Source organism: Silurus aristotelis (genome assembly GCF_946808225.1).
Source record: "Silurus aristotelis genome assembly, chromosome: 21".
In the NCBI taxonomy this organism is placed as follows: Eukaryota; Metazoa; Chordata; class Actinopteri; order Siluriformes; family Siluridae; genus Silurus; species Silurus aristotelis.
The window spans coordinates 9413321-9434929 of NC_139594.1; the positions used below are offsets into that span (position 1 = coordinate 9413321).

The 21609-nt window shown below is 35.5% G+C and overlaps 2 protein-coding genes and 1 long non-coding RNA gene across 3 annotated transcripts; all 3 read left to right on the forward strand.

The window, feature by feature from the left end:
- The first annotated feature begins 4345 nt into the window (after nt 1–4345).
- Nucleotides 4346–11776, forward strand: grapa (GRB2 related adaptor protein a). The gene is made up of 5 exons (XM_083523242.1): nt 4346–4610; nt 4810–4907; nt 5065–5184; nt 10518–10686; nt 11064–11776. Exons 1-5 carry the CDS (start codon nt 4533–4535, stop codon nt 11241–11243), a joined length of 645 nt encoding a protein of 214 aa, XP_083379368.1. The 5' UTR covers nt 4346–4532; the 3' UTR covers nt 11244–11776.
- On the forward strand, nt 5707–8194 carry LOC310716236. The gene is made up of 3 exons (XR_014530539.1): nt 5707–6893; nt 7121–7490; nt 7523–8194. It is a non-coding gene; the product is annotated as an uncharacterized lncRNA (long non-coding RNA).
- Nucleotides 11777–11883: 107 nt separating the features above from the next.
- fam83ga (family with sequence similarity 83 member Ga) lies at nt 11884–19829 on the forward strand. The gene is made up of 5 exons (XM_083523241.1): nt 11884–13362; nt 14231–14398; nt 15777–15901; nt 16941–19149; nt 19298–19829. Exons 1-5 carry the CDS (start codon nt 12904–12906, stop codon nt 19796–19798), a joined length of 3462 nt encoding a protein of 1153 aa, XP_083379367.1. The 5' UTR covers nt 11884–12903; the 3' UTR covers nt 19799–19829.
- The last annotated feature ends 1780 nt before the right edge of the window (nt 19830–21609 follow it).

Genomic DNA, 21609 nt, shown 5'->3' on the forward strand with positions numbered 1-21609 from the left:
CACCAATATTCTGCATCAGATTTTTTAGAAATGGCGAAAGGTTGCATTAAGAAACAGGAAGAACATGCCAAAATCAAAACATGCATCATCAACACATCTGATGACTACAACAGTCTAAATTGTTTATTTAATTATATTTCTGTAGAGAGTCACTTGAATCATCTCATTGTGATGAGCTAAAAAAAAAATAAAAAAATTGTATATATATATATATATATATATATATATATATATATATATATATATATATATATATATATATATAAAGACTCCCTGGGGTGATTAATATTCTATAAAACATAGATGAATAAAACATGCTTCCCAACTTACCAAATGTTATGCTATAATGGCTAGTTAATATCGTAATGACTCATAGTATTAGATTTTAAGTGATAAAAAATCCCCCAATGCAAAAGGGATTTTTAATATCTATACTAATATATTATCTACAAAATCACCACCTTTCTCTCACTTCACCCACACTGTCAGTCTTTTCAAGCATAGAAATTATTTTTCTACATACAACCACATAATAAGAGCATTATTCTTATATTCTGAAGCAGTGCTACTAAGGGGCATTTAGAGATTTAAGCCCACACTCAAATTTATAACAGTAATCAGCATATATGCTTAATTTATACATAATAATTATTTAATGGTCGTTTGAGTCAATTTTCTAAGTTTCCATTTAATGCGAGAAACAATAGTTTAGATTAACATGGACCAGGGTCCTAGTCTGACAATTGCACCTATGTCCAAGAGGGAACAATCTACAATATGCACCACTGCTCTTTCTCCTGTCAGTAGCTGGTGAGGACATGCAGTTAAAACACACCAGGTGTGGACATTGATGTAACCCTTGCCATGATTAAAAAAAGTGACCCTAGTATGATGAATCTGGAGTAAAGTCTCACAACATTATTGACATACAATGACCAGTAGAGGGCTGCATTACACAAAACTCATATCTATGAACCATGATTCAAAACTATGTTACTTAATTTCTTTTTAGTAAATAATTGTAGTACATTTTTGTAATAATGTGCAGTAGGAACGACTGGTTTAAGGTGGAAGTTGGACTGCATCAAGGATCAGTTCTGAGCCCATTCTTGTTTGCAGTGGTGATGGACAGGTTGACGAACAAGGTCAGACAGGAGTCTCCGTGGACTATGATATTTGCGGATGAAATTGTGGTTTGTGGGGAGAGTAGGGAGCAGGTTGAGAAGAGCCTGGAGAAGTGGAGGTACGTGCTGGAGAGAAGGGGAATGAAAATCAGTAGGAGTAAGACAGAGTACATGTGTGTGAATAAGAGGGAGGGCAGTGGAGTGGTGTGGTTGCAGGGAGAAAAGGGAGAAGAGAGTACCTGGGGTCAACAGTGCAATGTAATGGAGAGTGTGTTAGAGAAGTGAAGAAAAGAGTGCAGGCAGGGTGGAGTGGAGTGACAGGAGTGATTTGCGATAGAAGAGTATCTGCAAGAGTGAAAGGGAAAGTTTATAGGACTGTGGTGAGACCTGCGATGTTGTATGGTTTAGAGACAGTGGCATTAAGTAAAAGACAGGAGGTGGAGCTGGAGGTAGCAGAGCTGAAGATGATGAGATTTTAAATGGGAGTGACGAGGATGGACAGAATTAGAATTAAGATTCTTATTCTTAATAAGGGACCGAGCATGTAGGACGTTTCGGGGACAAAGTGAGGACATGTGCAGAGAAGGGACATGGGGTACATCGGTAAGAGAATGCTGAGGTTAGAGCCACCAGGAAGAAGGAAAAGAGGAAGACCAAGGAGGAGGTTTATGGATGTGATGAGGGAAGACATGCAGGTAGTTGGTTTGTAAGAGGCAGATGCAGAGGACAGAGTAGTATGGAGACAGATTATCCGCTGTGGCGACCAATAATGGGAGCAGCCGAAAGAAGAAGAAGAAGTTACAACAAGCCATGTTCCTAAGTTCTTATCTAATTTTGACAAGTTATTGTAAATAGGGATTTGTCAGAAGTTCAAAAATTTCATTCTAGGTCCCTTGTTGTCCTTTTCTATATTCAACATTTTATATTTACATTTTATATAACATTCAATATTAACAAGAAATTACTTGACTTAGCTGTTGAAATTGTTTTACATTGCAGTAGTGCTCCAAGGAACTATTTCACTCTTAATGATGTTACAGGGTAAAGCATGCTTAATAATTTTATTATTGTTTTTCTTTTCATACATCTATAGGCTGTATGAATGCGGATTGTTTTAAATATTTAGATCTGTTAAAAAGTTTCAGCTTTCCATACCCATGTAAACTTTAAAGATTAACATAGACAGTTACATAACGATGATCTCATCGTTATGCACTTTTCCATGTACAGCCTGTAGGCTCTATAGGTCATCCCCACAGAGAGGGGAGCTAATCTGAGTTTAATCTACACACTATGAGGAGTAGATCAAACTCAGATTAGCTCCCCTCTCTGTTTACTGCTGTTTTCTCTTTCTTCTTTTGTTTTGGAGAAGGGGTTACATGTCTGATAAGTTTAGCTTTAGTTTTGTTGATTAGCACATAGGTTTCAGGCAGTTAAATTTGGTTTCCACTGTTCATGATTAGCACTAGATGTGCTACAAAAATTTTTTTTTCGTGGACACCTGACCATCATGCCAAAATGTGGTTCTTCCCTAAACTATTGCAAAACATTTGCAAGCACACAATTATATGGATGTCTGTATCATTACTATTTATATTTCACTGGAACCAATAAACCTAAACCTGTTCCATCATAAAAATGCCCATGTGCATAAAATCAGTGCCATGAAGACATGGTTTGAGAAGATTTGAATTGAAAAAACTCAAGTGTCTTTCACCGAGATCTCAATCCTGATCTTAACCCCAATGAACACGTTTGGGATGAAGTGGAACACCAACTGCACCCCAGTCCTCCTCACTCAAAATCAGAACCTGGCCTCATTAATATCTAGTGGAAAGTCTTGTCAGATGAGTGGATGTTACTATAACAGCAATAGGTGTGACAAGTCATTTGTCTAAAGTCAATAGGTTATATAATGTGTCTACTTTTTACTACAAACATCCACAGAACTTTACACCAACTGTGCATATGTATATTTAGTGGTAATACATTTTGACAATTGTAATATGTTTAAGTTAAAGATCAGAAAATGATCTTGTATGGCAATGAAATAAAGTGATTTGAAATGTTGCTGCTGTAGTGTATTTAGCATGTCCACCTGTACTATTTTATTTACTGAAACCAAGCAATACTTCATCTATGTATGTGTGGTGTCCTTGTCTGTGTGCTCAGGAAGTGATTTTGTGCTGTACAGATCTGGTGTTATTTTTACAACACATCCTTTCTTGGGCAAATAGAAGCGTGGTTCACCACGCTGACGTAGGTTGATTGTCAAGCTTCAGTGCCACAGTATGTGGTTGGAAAACAAAGATGGACAGATACTACACATAGTCTAGCAAAAATGACGACTTAGAGTTAGCGTGCACTTTACTAGCACAGAATAAGTGGGTGATGAAATATGTGCTAGGCCTACATGCTATCTATTTTTAGAATTATAGCCGTGCAGTGTTGAAGAATGTTCAAAGACAAGGAAATGTAACTTGTAATCTGAGTTATCTTATAAAAATGAGCATTACATCAGGCGCAGTTTAGAAATGAAGGATTTATTTCTGATTTTTCCTCCTTGGATTGTTAGGAGGCAGAACCAGGGCATCTGTTCCTAAACTGAATGTTCTTGTTTTAAGCCACACACAGGTTTTGTCAGGTATTGTGTATTGCAGGCCTTCCTTTCTCCCACGATCAGACGTCTAACAAAGCAGGAAATGAAAGCGAGTCACTGAGCTCAATAGCCATTTTAGAGTGAAGTCAGTCCCAAGGGTCCCAAGCACTCTTTTATTCCTGTCTTACTCCATGGGGAAGTGTCCAACTTTATAACCTTCAAACCTATTTCTTTTGTATTTGTATGTATGAATTTAAAAGAACAAGAAGGAACAAGCTACAAACTGTATACTAGTGAAGACCAACACAAAAGCATGAATGATAACAATATATGTTATTAGCAGAGTATATTGATAAGACATGGATATTACAGTTATTTCAGCAACATATATACAAATATGAATCACCTCTCTGAACAAGGAATGTTTCTCCATTGTCTTTTAGTTCCTATGTGTGTGTGTTGCTTTGTTTCTTGTGTGAGAATGCAAAAACAGGAACTACCCCCCCCTTCTACCTCCTACTCTCTCTCTCTCTCTCTCTCTCTCTCTCTCTCTCTCTCTCTCTCTCTCTCTCTCTCTCTCTCTCTCTCTCTCTTTCTCTTTCCTCTCTCCTCATTCAGTCCCCTCCTCTTCAGATTTTTCTTTCACACTCACACTTATTGGTGGTTTGCCAGCCTCAGCAAGCAGAATAGCACGCTGCCTGTGATGTATTCAATTATTTTTGCTCTGTAGCTTCTGTTCAGGTTGGCAAAACATCACCCTACTGCCTAACTGCAGACCACTTTATAGCTCTTGCACGGAGGTCGAAGCAATGGAAGCCAGAGCAATCTACGACTTTCGTGCCACAGAGACTGATGAACTCAGCTTCCAGAAGGATGACATACTTAAAGTAAGTGAGTCATGAGAACCCAACTAGAGCTAGAACAGATTGCTTTAGCTCATATGGCATTAAATGAACCTTAGATAAATTTGTAATATACTATTTTATACATAGAATAGTATAGATATACAGGGGTTTCTATTGGACTATAGAGTGTAATGTTACAGAGATTTAACTCTGAGCTAGCTGATTATTTCTTTTGTTTCAGATCACCAATATGGAAGATGACCCAAACTGGTACACAGCAGAGTTAATGGGAAGAAAGGGCTATGTACCCAAGAACTATATTGAACTAAGACCACACACGTATGTATCAATGCTTTTTAATGTGAACAGACTTCTATCCATTAATATAAGCTTCCAGGTGGTAATAAAATGGCTTTAAAACTCTCTTTAGTAGACCAGCCTATCCACATGTCTATTATAATCTAAAGTGAGAGTATGCTTTTCTGCTGTCTGTTAGATGGTTTGCAGGCCGAATATCCAGGCATGTTTCAGAGGGAAGACTGCGACAACGGGAATGTGGAGCCTTCTTGGTACGAGAGAGTGAAAGTGCACCTGGAGAGTTTTCCATATCAGTCAGGTAGGTTAGCCATCTAGACCATCTTACTTGAAATATGTTTGCGGACTATTTAAATAGTTAACATGTGCTGCTTTATGTTCATAAAGTACATTTAGGCATAATTATGTGAGCATTGGTCTTGACCTAATGATCATTAAATTTTTTATTATATATTATATAATATCGTGCCATAGTTTTAACAGGTAGTCACTGGTGGTTGGTTTGGTTTTAGGCACAACCAAAAAGCATATAAAGGCCTGTGTGATTTAAGAGCTAAGCAGAACTGCAAACTTGTGCACGAATGACCACAGGTGTGACATTTTGGATTATTGTCAGCATGAGATTAGGATACTGCACAGTACATAATGGAAATGCAGAGTTGTCAGCTGGTAAGATGGGCTGAATTATGTAGAATTTTGTAGTTTCTCCTCTCTGCGCTTGCATGTGGCAGCCCTTTCAGAGCCCTTAACACACCAATCATATTATGACCAACATGAACCAAAACAAATTATAAATTCGACTGGCTCTAGCTGGCATGTCTCAGTGAGGACTATCCACATCTTATAAGAGGTATTAGTCAGAGGAAGCAACATTTGTTGGAAAAGAGTCTGTATTGTACCTATGCTCTTCTCTTGGAAGGAGACTTTGCTATAGAAGTAAAAACTCCATGTTTTGTTTTAAGTAAGTAAAATGCAATATGCCATAATCTCCAGCACCGGTAAGCTTGTTAATACTCTGAAGAGTCTCTCTACTTTGAGCTTAGTTGATACACCAGTAATTCAGATCACCAGTATGAAAGATGATCCAGACTGGTACATGGAAGTGTTAATGGGAAGGTGTATTTCAGTCTTATCTAATGAACACTTTATTTTTTATATATTTTGTGCTACATTTCCTCTGTCCATACATCAGTTACTATAATTATGCATCTTATTGTTTTCAAGAAAAACCAACAAACAAAATAAGAATTAAAGGCAAAGTGATGGTTGAAGCACAATGAAAAAGACATTAACATAATATAACACATAAATGTCTGTGGACTCAAAGTTTGTGCTGCGGCTGGACAGACACTTCGATAGCACTCTACATGTTACATGACTGAATAGAGAGGCATGCTGATAAGACAGTTTTTTATAAAACAATTGGGAATACTCTGGTTGTTGTTTCCTAAAACATATTATCAACTTCAGAACAATTGCCACCCCTGATACAGACAGGTTGAAAAAACATAGCAAAGGTGTCATTTTGATTAATTAGCTCGCACAGCAAAACATTTAACAAAAATAAATAAAATAAAACAAGACAAAAATTTCTCGAAGGAATCCCGTTGCAGATTTGCGGAATTTTGCATTTGCATGCTATTGCAATGTTAATACATAAAGCCAGGTGTAAAAGTCAAGGGTAAAAATAAACATGTCTGTTAAACATTATAAACAAAGTTTGTTTTATCTGTTAGTTTAGGCCCCAGTTTCATTTTTCTGTATCTCCTATCAAAACCTTTTCAAAATCAGGTCAATGCTATTATACATTACTAACTTTCATTAAATCTTGATAAAGAGCAGCTAAGATGCTAAAAAGCTAACTATAGTTCACTAAAATTTTGTAGCGACAGCTAACTAGCTAGACTTAAAAATAAAAAAAAGTTCCTGAAATATTTGCAAATAATCATAATTAACATTGGAATGATCATTTATTCACAATATTGACCAATTACAAATATTATATAGCAAGTTATAAGATTCCCTGGTGGTCTAGTGGTTAGGATGCGGCCCGGATTCGATCCCCAGTCAGGGAACCAACCCCAGCCACTCTTAGTGCCGGTCCCAAGCCCGGATAAATGGGGAGGGTGGCATTAGGATGGGCATCCAGCGTAAAAACATGTGCCAAATCAAACATGCGGATAATCCGCTGTGTAGGCTCCCCTAATGGGAGAAGCCGAAATAAAGTTTTTATATAGCAAGTTATACTATTGGTATAAAAAAACTTTATGCATTAAGCTACTGTGTTTCTGAGCACTGTAAAAAAAAAAAAAAAAAGTAATGAATGACATTTACTCATGTTCTGTACTTGGGTAGTTTTTCATGTACTTCTAATTTTAAAGTAAATATGTAATTTTATTGCTTAAGTATATTTTGTTGGAAGTATAAGCTACATTTTAAGTCACATCTGTTTTTAATAAATTTTTTAATAAAAATTCAAGGAAAAAAACAACACACCCCAAAAATACTGCACTAAAATGGAGATGAAGAAGTCAGACAGCAGTGGTTCAAAACCCAGCTGAAAGAAAAACTGAACCTCTGGACATATTTAAACAACTGCTTACAGTTGCAAGTGTAACAAAAGGCAAGTGTAACAAAAGGCAAGTGTAACAAAAGGCAAGTGTAACAAAAGGCAACAGTGTATGCAGTGTAACCTGTCTTTGTTAGCTTACACTAGCAGCGTTAGTTAAGAGACCAAACTAACAGCTTATAAAAGCTCAATATAAAACCTGTGCACGTGTGTAGTCATTTAAATCATACCTGTACAGTTTTATTAGTTAGTTCATGTTCAGTCATGTTTTAACTACTGACCGATTGTTAAAAGGCTCAGCTGCTTTGGGAGGGCTTTCAATCATCATATAGAGAAGCTGTTGAGATCTTTCTCCTAAAAAAAATTCACCTGCCCATAATTCATTGACCCCAAGAGAATGCATAGCAAGACCCAAAATATTGTCATCCAATAAACACAATGTACTTCAGTGGTGATGTTCATGCAGGTTGAGCTCACCACTAAAAACAGTTTGCAGTAAATAGACAAATGGTACAAGACTGCAGTGGGATATTTGATTTTTTTTTTTTTAATTAACAACATTTTAACAGATTTTAAGGCATCCAATGTGGTCTTAATTTAATAATATTTGTTTCACTAGCCAGAAGAGCAGTAACTTTTCTACATCTAAAGACTTATAATTTAAAATTAAAAGTACCATTGTACTATGTCTAAAATGCAATCAAGTTCTTCCTCAATCAGTGCAATGTGTTCTTGATATTCTATCGTGTTTTATTTTTGTGTATGGTTGTTTGAGATATATATATATATATATATATATATATATATATATATATATATATATATATATATATATAGAGAGAGAGAGAGAGAGAGAGAGAGAGAGAGAGAGAGAGAGAGAGAGAGATGTGCTACTAAGGTGTCAATGACCACAAAAAATATGCGATATTGTTTAACCACAGGGTGTAGGCCTATTCTATTTTTATATTTGGTAGAACATACAATTGCATTTAAAACTTTCCACTATGTCACCTAAAACACGCTCAGGTTTAAGGTTAAAAAGGGTTCATCTAAATAGTAAATGTATATATTTTTTATATTTGGGTTTAATAAAAACTAGAAAAGGTACATAAATTAGTTGGATGAACTAAAATGACAAAAACAGGAAGAAAAAAAAACAGGAACTACTGTATTTCAATGTTCCACATGTTTTTGCCAAATAAATACTAAGTTGTGTAACTTGGAAAATCCCAAATTTGTTCCTTTGTGCTGTACACTTTTCAGCATACATTTATTTCAGTATACTATATATATATATATATATATATATATATATATATATATATATATATATATATATATATATATATATATATATATATGTATATATATATATATATATATATATATATATATATATATATATATTTTTTTTTTTTTTTTTGGGAATTACACTCTAAAAGTCCTACTTTGTTTTCATCTAATGATAACACATTTTTCCACATGATTCTGGTTGATACAGTTGAGCATGGATGTTTTTCTTCATATTATGGTGTTTCCATCTACACTACTAGACACACACCCTGACCTGTGAAGAAAATGACAGACAGTTGTCACATGCAGAGACTAATTATTACCTGTCAGATATTCCCGCAACCCCTTTCATGATGCTTGTAGGTCTCTTGGCAGCCTCCCTATAAAGTATAGCTTGTCCTTTCATTTATTTTGGAAGGATGCCCTGCTATGAGTAACATCACCGGGGTGCCCCATTTTTTTTCCATTTGTTGATGTGACCTTCACACTGTTCCTTGTTCCATCTAATAATAAAGGTACAATGCACATGTGTACATCTCTCCTGTTACCATTTAATTATGCTATTTGTAAGAAACCAAGATCAATCCTATAGAAACAGTTGATTATTTAGGGTTAATCATAAAAACTTTGATGACAGGTTATAACTATGGAGCATGAGTTTGAATTTGATTGTTTTAATATAGGTACACTCACATGCTCTATTATAAATACGATATTCATACCGATGCAACCTGGTTATTGTACAATTTAACTTTTTTGTTGATAATACATTGTTATTTGATTTCACTTGAATTTAGTTTGTTGTTAAATCACATTAAAGTTTATAAGGACATAATTCATTTTTTTTTTTTTTTTTTTTCGGTTGTCTGGTTTTTATTGCATCAGACAAATTTGAATGTGTAGACACTGCCACCATTGCAAAAACAGACTGATTTCAGAGAAAACACTGATGAGCTGTGGTTATTGAGAAACAAGCTAAATGGCCATGTAGAACAATCATTTGTAAGCAATCATGAAATCTGTAATGAGCAGGGTTTATTGGGATATGTATATGGGAATCAAATGATGAGGCGCTCATTTTTTGGTAGGTTTTGCCACAGGCCTGGGTAGAGGTAGAAGATAGAAAAGAGTAGAAAAAAGGCTCTCTTAATCTAAAGGGGCAAATACAATTTAGGCTGCAACAGTTGAACTTGTATCTAAAATACAGAAAGGAAACTATATTTGACCCTAACAGCCATGAAAAGGGGAAGTGATTCATGGTCACACTTTGCCGTATATAACTAACTCCACAGTTAGTACATTATTCAGTTCATTATGTTCCTAATAAAAGTCTATCAGATATGCTCAGTCAATGTTTTTTTTCAATTTTGTATATTCTTCTTGTTTTGTCTGTTTTTAATTTTTCACTATTACTCTTTTGATTGTTTTGTACCATTATTTTGGATTACTTTTGGATTATCTTACTATAAGTCCATATTGTTGTCTATTTATTGCTGAGTATTATTATTATTTATTGTAGCTGTGTGTTTTGAGTGTGTGTGTGTGTGTGTGTGTGTGTGTGTGTGTGTGTGTGTGTGTGTGTGTGTGTGTGTGTGTGTGTGTGTGTGTGTGTGTGTATAGAAATAGCCATTATTTTCTTCCGTAAAATTAAAAAAGTTAAAAAAAAAAGAAAAGAAAGATTCATGAAAAGGTGATTGTTAAATCTCAGATATAGTACTGAAGCACATTTAGTGATTAAATATTAGAAAAGTAACAACACTCCACCTTTCCAGCTACGGTGATCATGTGCAACACTTCAAGGTTCTGCAGGACAGAGAGGGACAGTACTTTATCTGGGATGAGGTCTTTTCATCTCTTAACAAGTTGGTGGAGTTCTACAAGAGCAACAGCATTGCTAAAGAAAGGGCAGTTTTTCTCCAAGAGATAGAACGCTCACAAAGGGTAAGTTGCATCTTTAAGGTTTGATATTTTATCATATGTATAAAAAGAATATACTAGAAACTGACTTACTCTTATTCCAAATCATCTTATTTATCCGTCTTAACAGTGTTAATTAAATGTAATCTAATATTAATAAAAATAAAAAAAAAATAAAAAATAAAACATTATGCAAGGGAATAGAAAACCAACAACTATTTTTTCGAATCAGGAATAGATTTTGTATTATATTATAAAAAAAAAAATATGATACAATTCACAAAAACTGAGAAGTTATCAAATTCCAATGAAAAGTCAGTAAATCAGAATTTTATTTATCTTATGAGGTCAGCCCTTTGCTGCATCATAAGGTGTATTCACACATGTCTTTTATTCGCCAGAGGCCACATCATGCCCATGCGCTGATAGACTTCATCCCTAAACACAACTCCCAGCTGCAGTTCCTGCGTGGTGATATAATTGACCTGCTCGACTGCTCAGATGCACAATACTGGAAGGGACGCTGCAATGGGCGCGTGGGCATTTTTCCTAAAGAGTATGTCAAGCTCATTTATCACTGACCTCCGCACAGCCTCATTCAAATGGGGTCTGTCTCATTCATCTGTGGTCCTTCATGGCCAGCGTAGTCATAACTTAATTCAATTGATCAGCTATTAAGAAGACTGACTGAGCAGGGAAAGGATAACAATTCATGTGGACAGATTGCTACAGACAAACGCACAGCCATGTGTGATGTTGTGCTTATAAAAATATGTCTGCCCTTGTGAGCAGTAAACAGAAAAAGAACTGTAAAATCCTTTGATCATTTAGCCTACAGCATCAATACATATAATGATATAGACACTAATAGAAGAAGAGCAGTAGGTTTATACCTAACTGAATTGAAGCACATGTTTAACTGCAACATTTTGCTGCACTTTTTTATGTACATTTCTTTTTATTTGCCAGAGCTCTTCAATTGCAGATTGTGTATGCAGTATTTTTTATATATGTATGTGTGTATTTGTCTGAAATTGTTGTTATTAAGATATTTCTCATACATGAATATACAATGTGATTATTGCAGAAGCGAAGGGGAAAATAAACGTCTGTTTGTAGGGTTTACTTATACAAAGTTGTGTCATACCAGTTGTGAATTCCACTGCAAAATCTGCATTTTTACATGTTATAATTTGCACGTCATCTCTATGCTTCTTTAACCCAAACCACAGTGAAGATTTGCAGATTCCTCTGCACAACGTGAATGTTTGCTTGTGAAAAGTTTTTGAAAAGTCACGTGATGATGCTTGCACGCCTTACCTGTTCATGTTGCCAGATTACATGAAATCATCCTTTCTGGGCAATATGGTGGGTGGGTGATCAGAAAATATTTGTACTGCTGGACACCATTTAGTCTGCTATATCACAATCTGTTGCTTAAATGTTGGTGTAGAATTTAATTATCTTTTATATGTTAATACATGTTCTCCACAATTCTCATTCAGTCTTTTTAAGCCAAGAATAAACAAACAAATAATTTCTCTTGTAGGTCTTAATGTTGGATGTAAATATTGTGCCACACATTACAATATATTATATGATTTTAATGTTTAAACTGTTTTCAAAAAATACACTTTTAATTTCATCCAAAAGGTGTTCAGTGGAGTTGAGGTTAAGGTTATGTACAGGACTCAACATGATGTATGTGATAATCAGGTGTTTACACACATATTGCATGTTCTGCACAGACCCTTGACCTCAACCTCACTGAACACCTTTGGATGAACTGCAAGGACCAGCAGCACCCCAGACCTTCTCACCCTACATCCTGGCCTCACAGATTTCTTGAATCTCCACAACCACACTCTAAAATCTAGCGAAAGTCTTCTAAGAAGAGTTGAGGTTTTTATGACAGCAAATGAGGAATACAATTCATGGCTGGGATGTTCAACTATACACTGCATATATGATTGTGATGGGCAGGTCCACATATTTTGACCACCCATTTTGCCCACCAACCCCACCCTCGACATTATGAAAAACCATTGAATCTACCAATCTGGCAACACTGTGATAACAGTGGGGGAAATGAACGTGTAAAGGTACAGTTTATTGAAGAAGTGGCAACACCGCTACTGCAGCAGGTTCAAGTATGAGCTGATGCGTGTAAAATAATTTCGTGAAACTATTTGGAATTTTTTTTTGGACATTTCAACACTAATATTATGGTAAGATTTATTCATGGCTCTGTCTCAGATTCAGTGTCTAAATGAGTACCATGTTAATTTACGCACTAATGAGTCCAAGCCGGAGTTCCTGTACAGTGAGGAGCAGAGGCTGGCGCTGGAGAAGCTGCTGGATGAAGGTCCGGACTGCTTTCACGAGTTCATCAAGACCAACCACATTCGGCCATTTCTCTCCGACCTGGAGCTCGCTCACCTGTCCGCCTCCGTGGAACAGTATTGTCCGGATTTACCCGGTGACCTGGTCGAGTATGATGGGGACAGTAAAGGGACGCGTTTGTCCCTGCAGTACTGGCCTGAGCGCTCCGATGACTCGCTCCCGCAGCTGGAGCTCGGTTGGCCTCAGCGCGCGAGCTACCGTGGAGTGACCCGCGTCAGCGTGCACGCGCAGCCACCACTACACGATGACCCACATGTTAAAGAGGTCATCAGGAGAACCATAGCACAGGCACAGAAGGTGAGACGGGCAGATGTTCTTCTTAGTAGCATTAACATCAGTTGGTACTACAACCATCATTATCATCATCATCATCATCATCATCATCATCACCATCAATCTGATTACTTAATGATCCCATTAGGCATAAGATTGTGTTACTAGAAAGAAGTAATTATATATTATTCAAGAGTCAAGTCAAGACCACATTCGGAATCTTCATTTATATTAGAGCGTTAGATTACCACAGATCTCTACTATAATTTTGTCATATTTATATTATTTTGTGCAGGAAATATTTACAGATTTATTTAAAGTTTACATGCATTATGTGTATTGTCATGTGAAATTTTATGAACAGGCCCCTTTGAAATCCCCCTACATACACTGTATTGGCTCTGGGTAGTCAGTCAGATTATCATTAGTCACTAGTCACTTGTTCATAAAAGTAAAACAATGAATTCACTTCATTTAGTTAAAAAATCGCAGAAAGTACATTGTGAACCTTATATAGAAAGGCATTACACTGCACGCAGCAGGTGTAAAAAATCAAATGCACTTGTAAAAATGTATACCGCGTCATACTGAAAACTTTTATGAAGTAATGATGACATGAGTGTCAAAGTCCAGCAGTCGTAGTTAGTCACATGTAGTTAGTATGAGGTTACGGTATACAAAGGACAATTTTTATCACTATGACAAAGTGTTACTAATTATGTAATCTTTGAAATATGTTAATAATTGTTTATTCATAAGTTAGCAGAACTATTACAAATTATTCTTCTTCCGGTTCAAATGTTATGGACATTAAATTAAATAATAAAAAATTAATTATTCAAGTTATTAAAAAAAATAATTAAATCCTCCGTATACATTCCCTTATTTGCAGGTCATTGCCGTGGTCATGGATTTGTTTACAGATGTAGACATCTTTAAAGATCTCTTGCATGCAAGCTTCAAGCGTAACGTGGCTGTATACATCATACTGGAGGTTACTGGGGTTCCACACTTTCTAAAAATGTGTGAGAGTGCCACAATGCACACAGGACACCTTAAGGTACTCTTCTTTTTTTTTTATTCAGAGCAGAATGTTTCAATAATCTTTTAGATCTTAAACAGACCAAATGTTACTTTATGTCTCCTGTGAGTTCTGTATGAGGGTTCTGACAGAGACGGGACACAGTTGATCACAGATTAACGTTTAAACACATTACAGACATTCCAGAGAAACAGATATGATCCACTAAAAATGAGATTGGAAACGTTTACACAAACATTGTGCACACACAACAAATTGTGTACTATGTGTTATCAAATTCTATCTTGAAAAATTAGTTAAACACATACACATCACAGGGGGATAAGATGACTGAGCAGTCAACATCCTCACTCTACATGCTAATGGAATGACAACTGACTTGGTATAGCAACATTTACCTGTAAATGTTCTGTATTTGCTATCAGTGTAACAAAAAACTCATTTTATAATGTATACACAGTGTGGAATGATTGAAAGTCTTCAGCAAGACTAGGCTAATATTGTGACTAATATCCAATAACAATAACAATAAATAATACTGAATTAAGCTGAATGAACTTTCCAGTGTAACCGGGAACTAAAATTTGTCTTGCAAACCTGTAAGACATGCTTGTGCAGAGGCATTAAAATATGCATTGTATGCTGTATGTATTTGAGAACACATATTTGATCATAACAAGGTTAAAGGGGCTAATTTGAGTTTAAAAATATGATCAAGAGTTCTGAGTTTTGCTAGCTAGAATGGCAGTAAATTGCAGTTTAAAATGTGTCTTCATATAGATTTAGGCTTTTCATAAATCAAAATCCATTAGCAAGACTAATGCAGCATAACAACCAATGGATTTTCAAGTATGAAAAGAAAATTGCTAAAGCATGATGTTGAAACCCCCTTACAAACTGTAGTTATGTCATACCAGACACCTTCGTTTCCTACTTACCTGCAAATGGTGGGATGTAAATTAGTTAAATAAGGGTCATCATTCAGCAGAAACATGATCAAATCTGACCTGCTACACAAGCCTCACAGTTTTTAATGTGACTGATAAGCAAGTGGCTTTATTTATAAGCATTCTCTATAGAAAACACATTTTATGAAATATTTTTTAAACATTTTAAGTATTTAAGGCAAAACTCAAAGGACAAAACCCATAGAGAAATAATGCTGAATTATATTGTATATAGTATCCACAAAAAGACCTTTAAGCAAATTCACGTACTTATACAACATTTGTCTCCAGGGTGTCTTTGAGCTTAATTGAGAGTGATGTGCCTGTCAAAGAAATTCCATTCATTGCTTTCAGATAACACTTTCACCTATGAGTTACTCTTATTGTGTACAAAAATGTTATACAAAAGAGACCGTAGTTATTTTTTTTAATTGTTTTCTAATGTTTAGAACTTGAGAGTGCGGAGTATCAGAGGAAATGGCTTTTTTACTCACTTGTCCAAGAGAGTATGTGGGAGCCAAAGTCAAAAATTCATGTTTATTGATGGAGACAAAGCCATTTCAGGATCATACAGGTCAGTTAGTTCACAATTTAGTCTTTCTTTTTTTAAATGTTTTTTAAGCAAAAAAAGAATTAGTTGTGTTACAGTATCTGTTTTACACTTTTACGGGGCCTTGCAAATGTTTTTAACCCCCTTGGAAATGATCAGATATGTTAATATGTTGATAAATGCACATATTTTTTCTTTTAATATTTTTGTTTCTATTCATATTCTCTTAAATTGATTTTTTATTATTAAAGATTAATAATTAATGAGCAAGTATAAAAAAATTCCAAAACTTAAAATGTTGCATGGAAAAGCATTCAACCGCCCAGGTTTCTCAAGCTCCACTATTCTCACCATTAAAAATGAACACCTCAGTCATGTCCATCTGAAGGAATTAAATAACTATATAGCATTCAAAGGAGGTTAGTTAGTTATATAGTAAAGGTTAAAAAATTTTACTTGGGTGGAAAGATTTAAGAGGTTGGACATTCCAGTAAACATGTTGGATCAATAGTGAGGAAGTGCAAGATACGTCGCACTTTGCAAGCACTGCTGAGGTATGGCCCACCCTTAAACCTCAGAGCAAACATTAGGCAAAGATTGGTGAGGGAAGCCACAGTGAGGAAAAAGTGGTTCTGAAGGAAGTTTCAAAGTACAGTAGTGGAGTGAAGAAGCCCCAGACAACTTTTTATAAAGTTCTGCATATTTGAGGACTGTATAGTAAAAACATTTTTGATAAACCTCATTCAAGAAATCTAAACAACCTGGAGTAAATGTGCTAACAGTGTAAGAAATTCACCTTAAAAGACTCAAACTGTTAATGTGTGAAACATGAAAACATGAAAAAGAATTAATTTTGAAACAATTTGTGTCATTTGTAATTAAGACCTTTAATCAAGTTGAATAATTTTACATGGCATTGTATTTTCTGTTTCTGTTCAATTGAATGGAAAGTATATGAATTTCTTTCAGACTCATCATAAACATGGAACTCTTTATATTCAATTTATTTTTTTTTTTATTAAAGCTCCACTTCTAATCCAGATTTATTTGTTTTTATTTTCAGTTTTACATGGAGTGCCTCAAGATTAGACAGGAGCATCATTACAGTGCTAACAGGCCAGGCTGTTGACTACTTTGACCAATTGTTTCAAGACCTGTACATGATGTCAAATGCTATTAACTTGAACAAGATTAAACTGGAGGAAGAGCAAACACTAAAACCCATCTCTAAAGCAGCACCTGTCCTTTTGGCCTCAGCCACTCTGGCCCACAAACTTATCAACCCCAAATATGCTTTGGTCTTTGGCACTGCTGCTGCAAAAAGCAATCAAGTAGATTCTAAGATGTGCACACAAAAGAATAACAACAATTATCAAATAACAGAGATGTCAGAGGGTCCTTATATTCACCCTGGACTGCTTCACCTAGAAAAAGCCAACATGATTGACTACCTGCCAGTTTGGCCTGAGCCAGATCCACCTATTGATGTCATTGGTTTCATTAATATAAGGGACTGTAATAAGCCCCTACAAGCTCACCTCACACGTTCAGAGCTCTTTGAGGTCTCACAAGCCATCCGATTTAAAGACCCACTCCATGTGCCACAAAATTGTCTATCTGAGAAGGTTTGTCCAAGACCCACATTTCCAATTGTTGCTTCAACCAACAAGCCGCCGCTTGTGCAACCCAAAACTAAACTGGAGGACGATAAGCATAGCAGTCTGCAAGAACAGGTTGTGTATCTGTCCCATATTCAAAATCCTACAGCAGCTTACTGTAGCAAGAAAGATGAGAAAGACTCATTTGTAATGAATGGTATGATAAAGCAAACTGATATCTCATCTACACAGAGAGAAGAAACAGGTGCTGATAGTATTATTATTGCCAGCACTAGTGTTGAGCTGTGTAAAGATTCTGAAATGTCAAAAAATCTACAGATTCATAATTCATTTTATAGTGATGCACCTAATATAGTAACAACTCATACTCCTGTTGCACAAGATAAAACTACAGTAAACGGAAAAAGCTGTGAGACCATTGGAGAAATCGTCATTGACAATAATATCCAGGACAATGGGCAAAACACACACAAACCCATAGAACCAGATAAAAATGAGACAGATCAAATAGACTGCACAATAGATAATGGACAGAGGGCCTATTCTAACTCTACTTCTTCTTTTTCATCAGATGAGTACTTTGAGTGCAGTGAGAGTTTGATTGTTGATTCTGATATTGTAGGCATGGTTAACAGGATGCCAGCCGTCTTCCAGTTTCCAGATGACACTTCCAAAGAAACCTTGTCCTCATTTATGTTTGGCTCATGTGAGAATTCAACAAACCATGAGGCCATGAAAGAAACAGAAAGCTTCATGCTCATGTCACCCAAAGAGTGCAATGGCCAAAACCTAATTGGGGCATCAACTGACAAGTTGTCTGATTTGGATTTTACGTCAGTGAATGGAGGAAATTGTTTGTCTGAATCAGTTTCTATGGCCCATAAAGAGCAAATACATGAAACAGATTCTATGTTACAACAAATAACAGAGAGCAAATTCTTACATGAAGTTAAGACTGATGCACAGGTAGCAGCTGAAGAAAATACAGAGTGCCCTCAGCAGTGTGAATCATATTCAGTAGTTAATCGTATGGCTGACATACAGCCTGTACAAGGAAACCACAGTGCCGAATCACAGCTATTATTATTCAAGCCTTTGCTGCAGGATAAAGTGTCTGTGCCTCACATGCCAGTGCAGAAGATTGCTGAGGCACAGTGTATTGTGTTTTCTGACACAGTTAACAAAGTGCCACTGCTGAGATTAAAACCAGACACTTACCAGAGATTTAATTGCACATGTAACCTCAAATCTGCTTTTAAAGTAAATGATGACACACACTTAACACCACAGTCAAAACCAGTTTCTCTAAACACTGGCTTCCTGAATAGCCGAAATACTGTAAGAAGTCATAAAGAAGATTTCAAATTGCCTTTTCAAAACAAATTACTGATTGCAAGGGAGTCAAACCTTACACAGTACATAAAAGTAAAAGACATTCATAGCTCCAGTTCAGAAATGAAGGAGTGTGCAACACCCCAAAATGTGGACAAAGCGCAGCAGATAAAACTGAAAATATTGTCTGACTTCAAGGCTAGACATCTCAGAGCTGATATCCTTTCTGTAAAACGGAAGACGCAGGTGCATATGTGTGTGCGGGAAGAGCATAAGAACCAGTCTGAGATGAAACCTAAGTTACAGAAAAATTTTAAGCAGGTAAGGATTTTCTTCTACAGTTGTGTATGACCTTTTGATTTATAACATGCCGTTTTTTTGTAAACATTTTCACTCACTAATAAACAACTAAATTTACAGTTTTTAACTGTAAAATAACTGCAAATTTGACTTATGTTATTATTTGCAGCTACACCAGGTCTCACCTCGACATAAACAAATTCCAGCAAATGAAGTCAAACTCACTCCAGCCAAAGTATCCATCAGCAAACTCTACAGCAATAATCATCTTACTACATTTGATGTATCCATGCCTGGAGTTCAAAATGATCCCCCTGAAAGGCAGTTGAGCCAAAATAGGGCTGCTAATGATCTTCATGCAACTCCTGCCAAGCTTCCCAGGAGACATACAGTTCCCACCAGGTCAAACCAAACTCGGTTCAGACCCTTGCGGACAGATCTCTCAGCATACGGTCAGTGTTCTTCTCAAAAACAGCCTCAGGCCCAACAGGATAGAATGAGGGTAAACCAATTACACCAAACAAGCTTCAGGCAGCATTATAGCTCAGCTACAGAAGACAGATCTTCTTTTAAAGGAACGTTATTTCCAAACACTTTAAGAACTATTAAAGAGAGAACTACTGCCCCATCTTCTCAAATGAAACAGAAAAAGAGTATTAAAGCCAGATGAAAAGTGATTAAGTATTTTGTATACAATATATGTGTATATATATATATATATATATATATATATGTTTGGTTTTTTTTTTTTATATTTTATATATATAATATATATATATATATATATATATATATATAGTATTATATAAATACCAGTTAAATGTTTGGACACACTTTCTCCTTCAGTTCTCGTTCTCCTTTTGTTTTTATTTCGCTGCAATTCGATCATGAAGACCTGACTCACGCAGTTTTCTTTGAACAGTAAATGTTGAAATATGTCTGTAAATCTGTGGTTTATGAGTCTAGTAATTCTTATAAATGTATTCTCTGCAGCAGCGGTCTTGCTCTTCTTTTCCTGGAAAGATCCTCATGAGAGCTTTTTTTACTATAGCATTTAATAGTTTTGGTAAAAGCACTTGGGGATGCATTTAAAGTTCTTTTCAGATTGACTGACTGCCATTTTTTAAAGTAATGTGATGGACCGTCTTTTTGCTTTCTTAAATGTGTTTTCTCCTGTAATACTCCTGTAATAATCTCCTGGATTTGTACAGTAGTTGTAGTAGGGCTCTAAGCTCACCCTGTCCTTTGCACAAGACAAGTTGTGGTCTAAAGCACAATAAGAAGGCAAGAAATGTCACAAATGAACAAGGAACTGGAACCTTGAAACCATTTTAGTTGACTACCTCATGAATCCAAGCTGTGTCATCATAGCTAAATGTACAGTTTAAAATATATAGCATGGATTGTTTAACACTTTTTTGTTTACTACATAATTCTATACATGTTCTTTCATAGTTTGAGTGTCCAGAATAAATGTACAATGTTGAAAATAGGGCTGCAACTACAGTTATTTTAATAATCAAAAAGCAATTTTCTTTTGATTAGATGTTTGCTTATTATAACTATATAAAACCCTAGTTTAGGGTATTTATGTCAAAAAGTGTACTTTTAAACATATAAAGCTTATAGTGGCTGCTTGTGAGGGGTGCATGAGGGATTTCTCCTTGAACAAATTGTTTAGAAAAAGGTTGTTTTGGTAAAAATTATATACATATATATATATATATATATATATATATATATATATATATATATATATATATATATATATATATATATATATATATATATATTAGCATTTGAGTATGCAAGGTAAAGCAAATTGTGTAAATTAACAGTTGTATTTGTAAAAAATCAATATAAAATATATAACATCATTGTTTTGGCAATTTTTGTTTAAGAAAAATACACACATTGTGTTCAGTTGTGAAGATATAAGCATTTACAATGTGTAATTGATTTAATTTGTATAATAACTAAATGATATATGCATAAATTAAACAAACATTGAAAACAAGGATTTGAACGTAGAAAAGTCGCAGTAAATCACGTTTGAAAACATTTGGACTTTTGTATTAGACAAGTGCTATAAAAAGAGAATGGAAGGAGAAACGCAGCAAGCTAACAGGCTTGATTAAAAAAAGGGGAAAAAAATATGCATTGGTGTAAAAATGCATAAGCATAGCTGAAAACTACATAAGTGACAACAAATGTAATCGTTTACTCCTGTTTTTGCTGCTTTAGTTTTTAGATTTAGTGTTTGTTCGCACTGTTTTAATTGAATCTATTGCAATGTCGCGAGCTGAGCTTCTATGCTGATGTTTCAACAGTGTTTTCTGTTCGCGAGCTCGTGCATCAATGTGCTTCCACATCACACACGCTCCGCTTTGCATAACTTGCAGGGTCCAGTCTTCTTTGTTTATTATAAAATGCTCACATGCCTTGGATAAACTGGGACGCACACTTTTTCCTGCATAATAT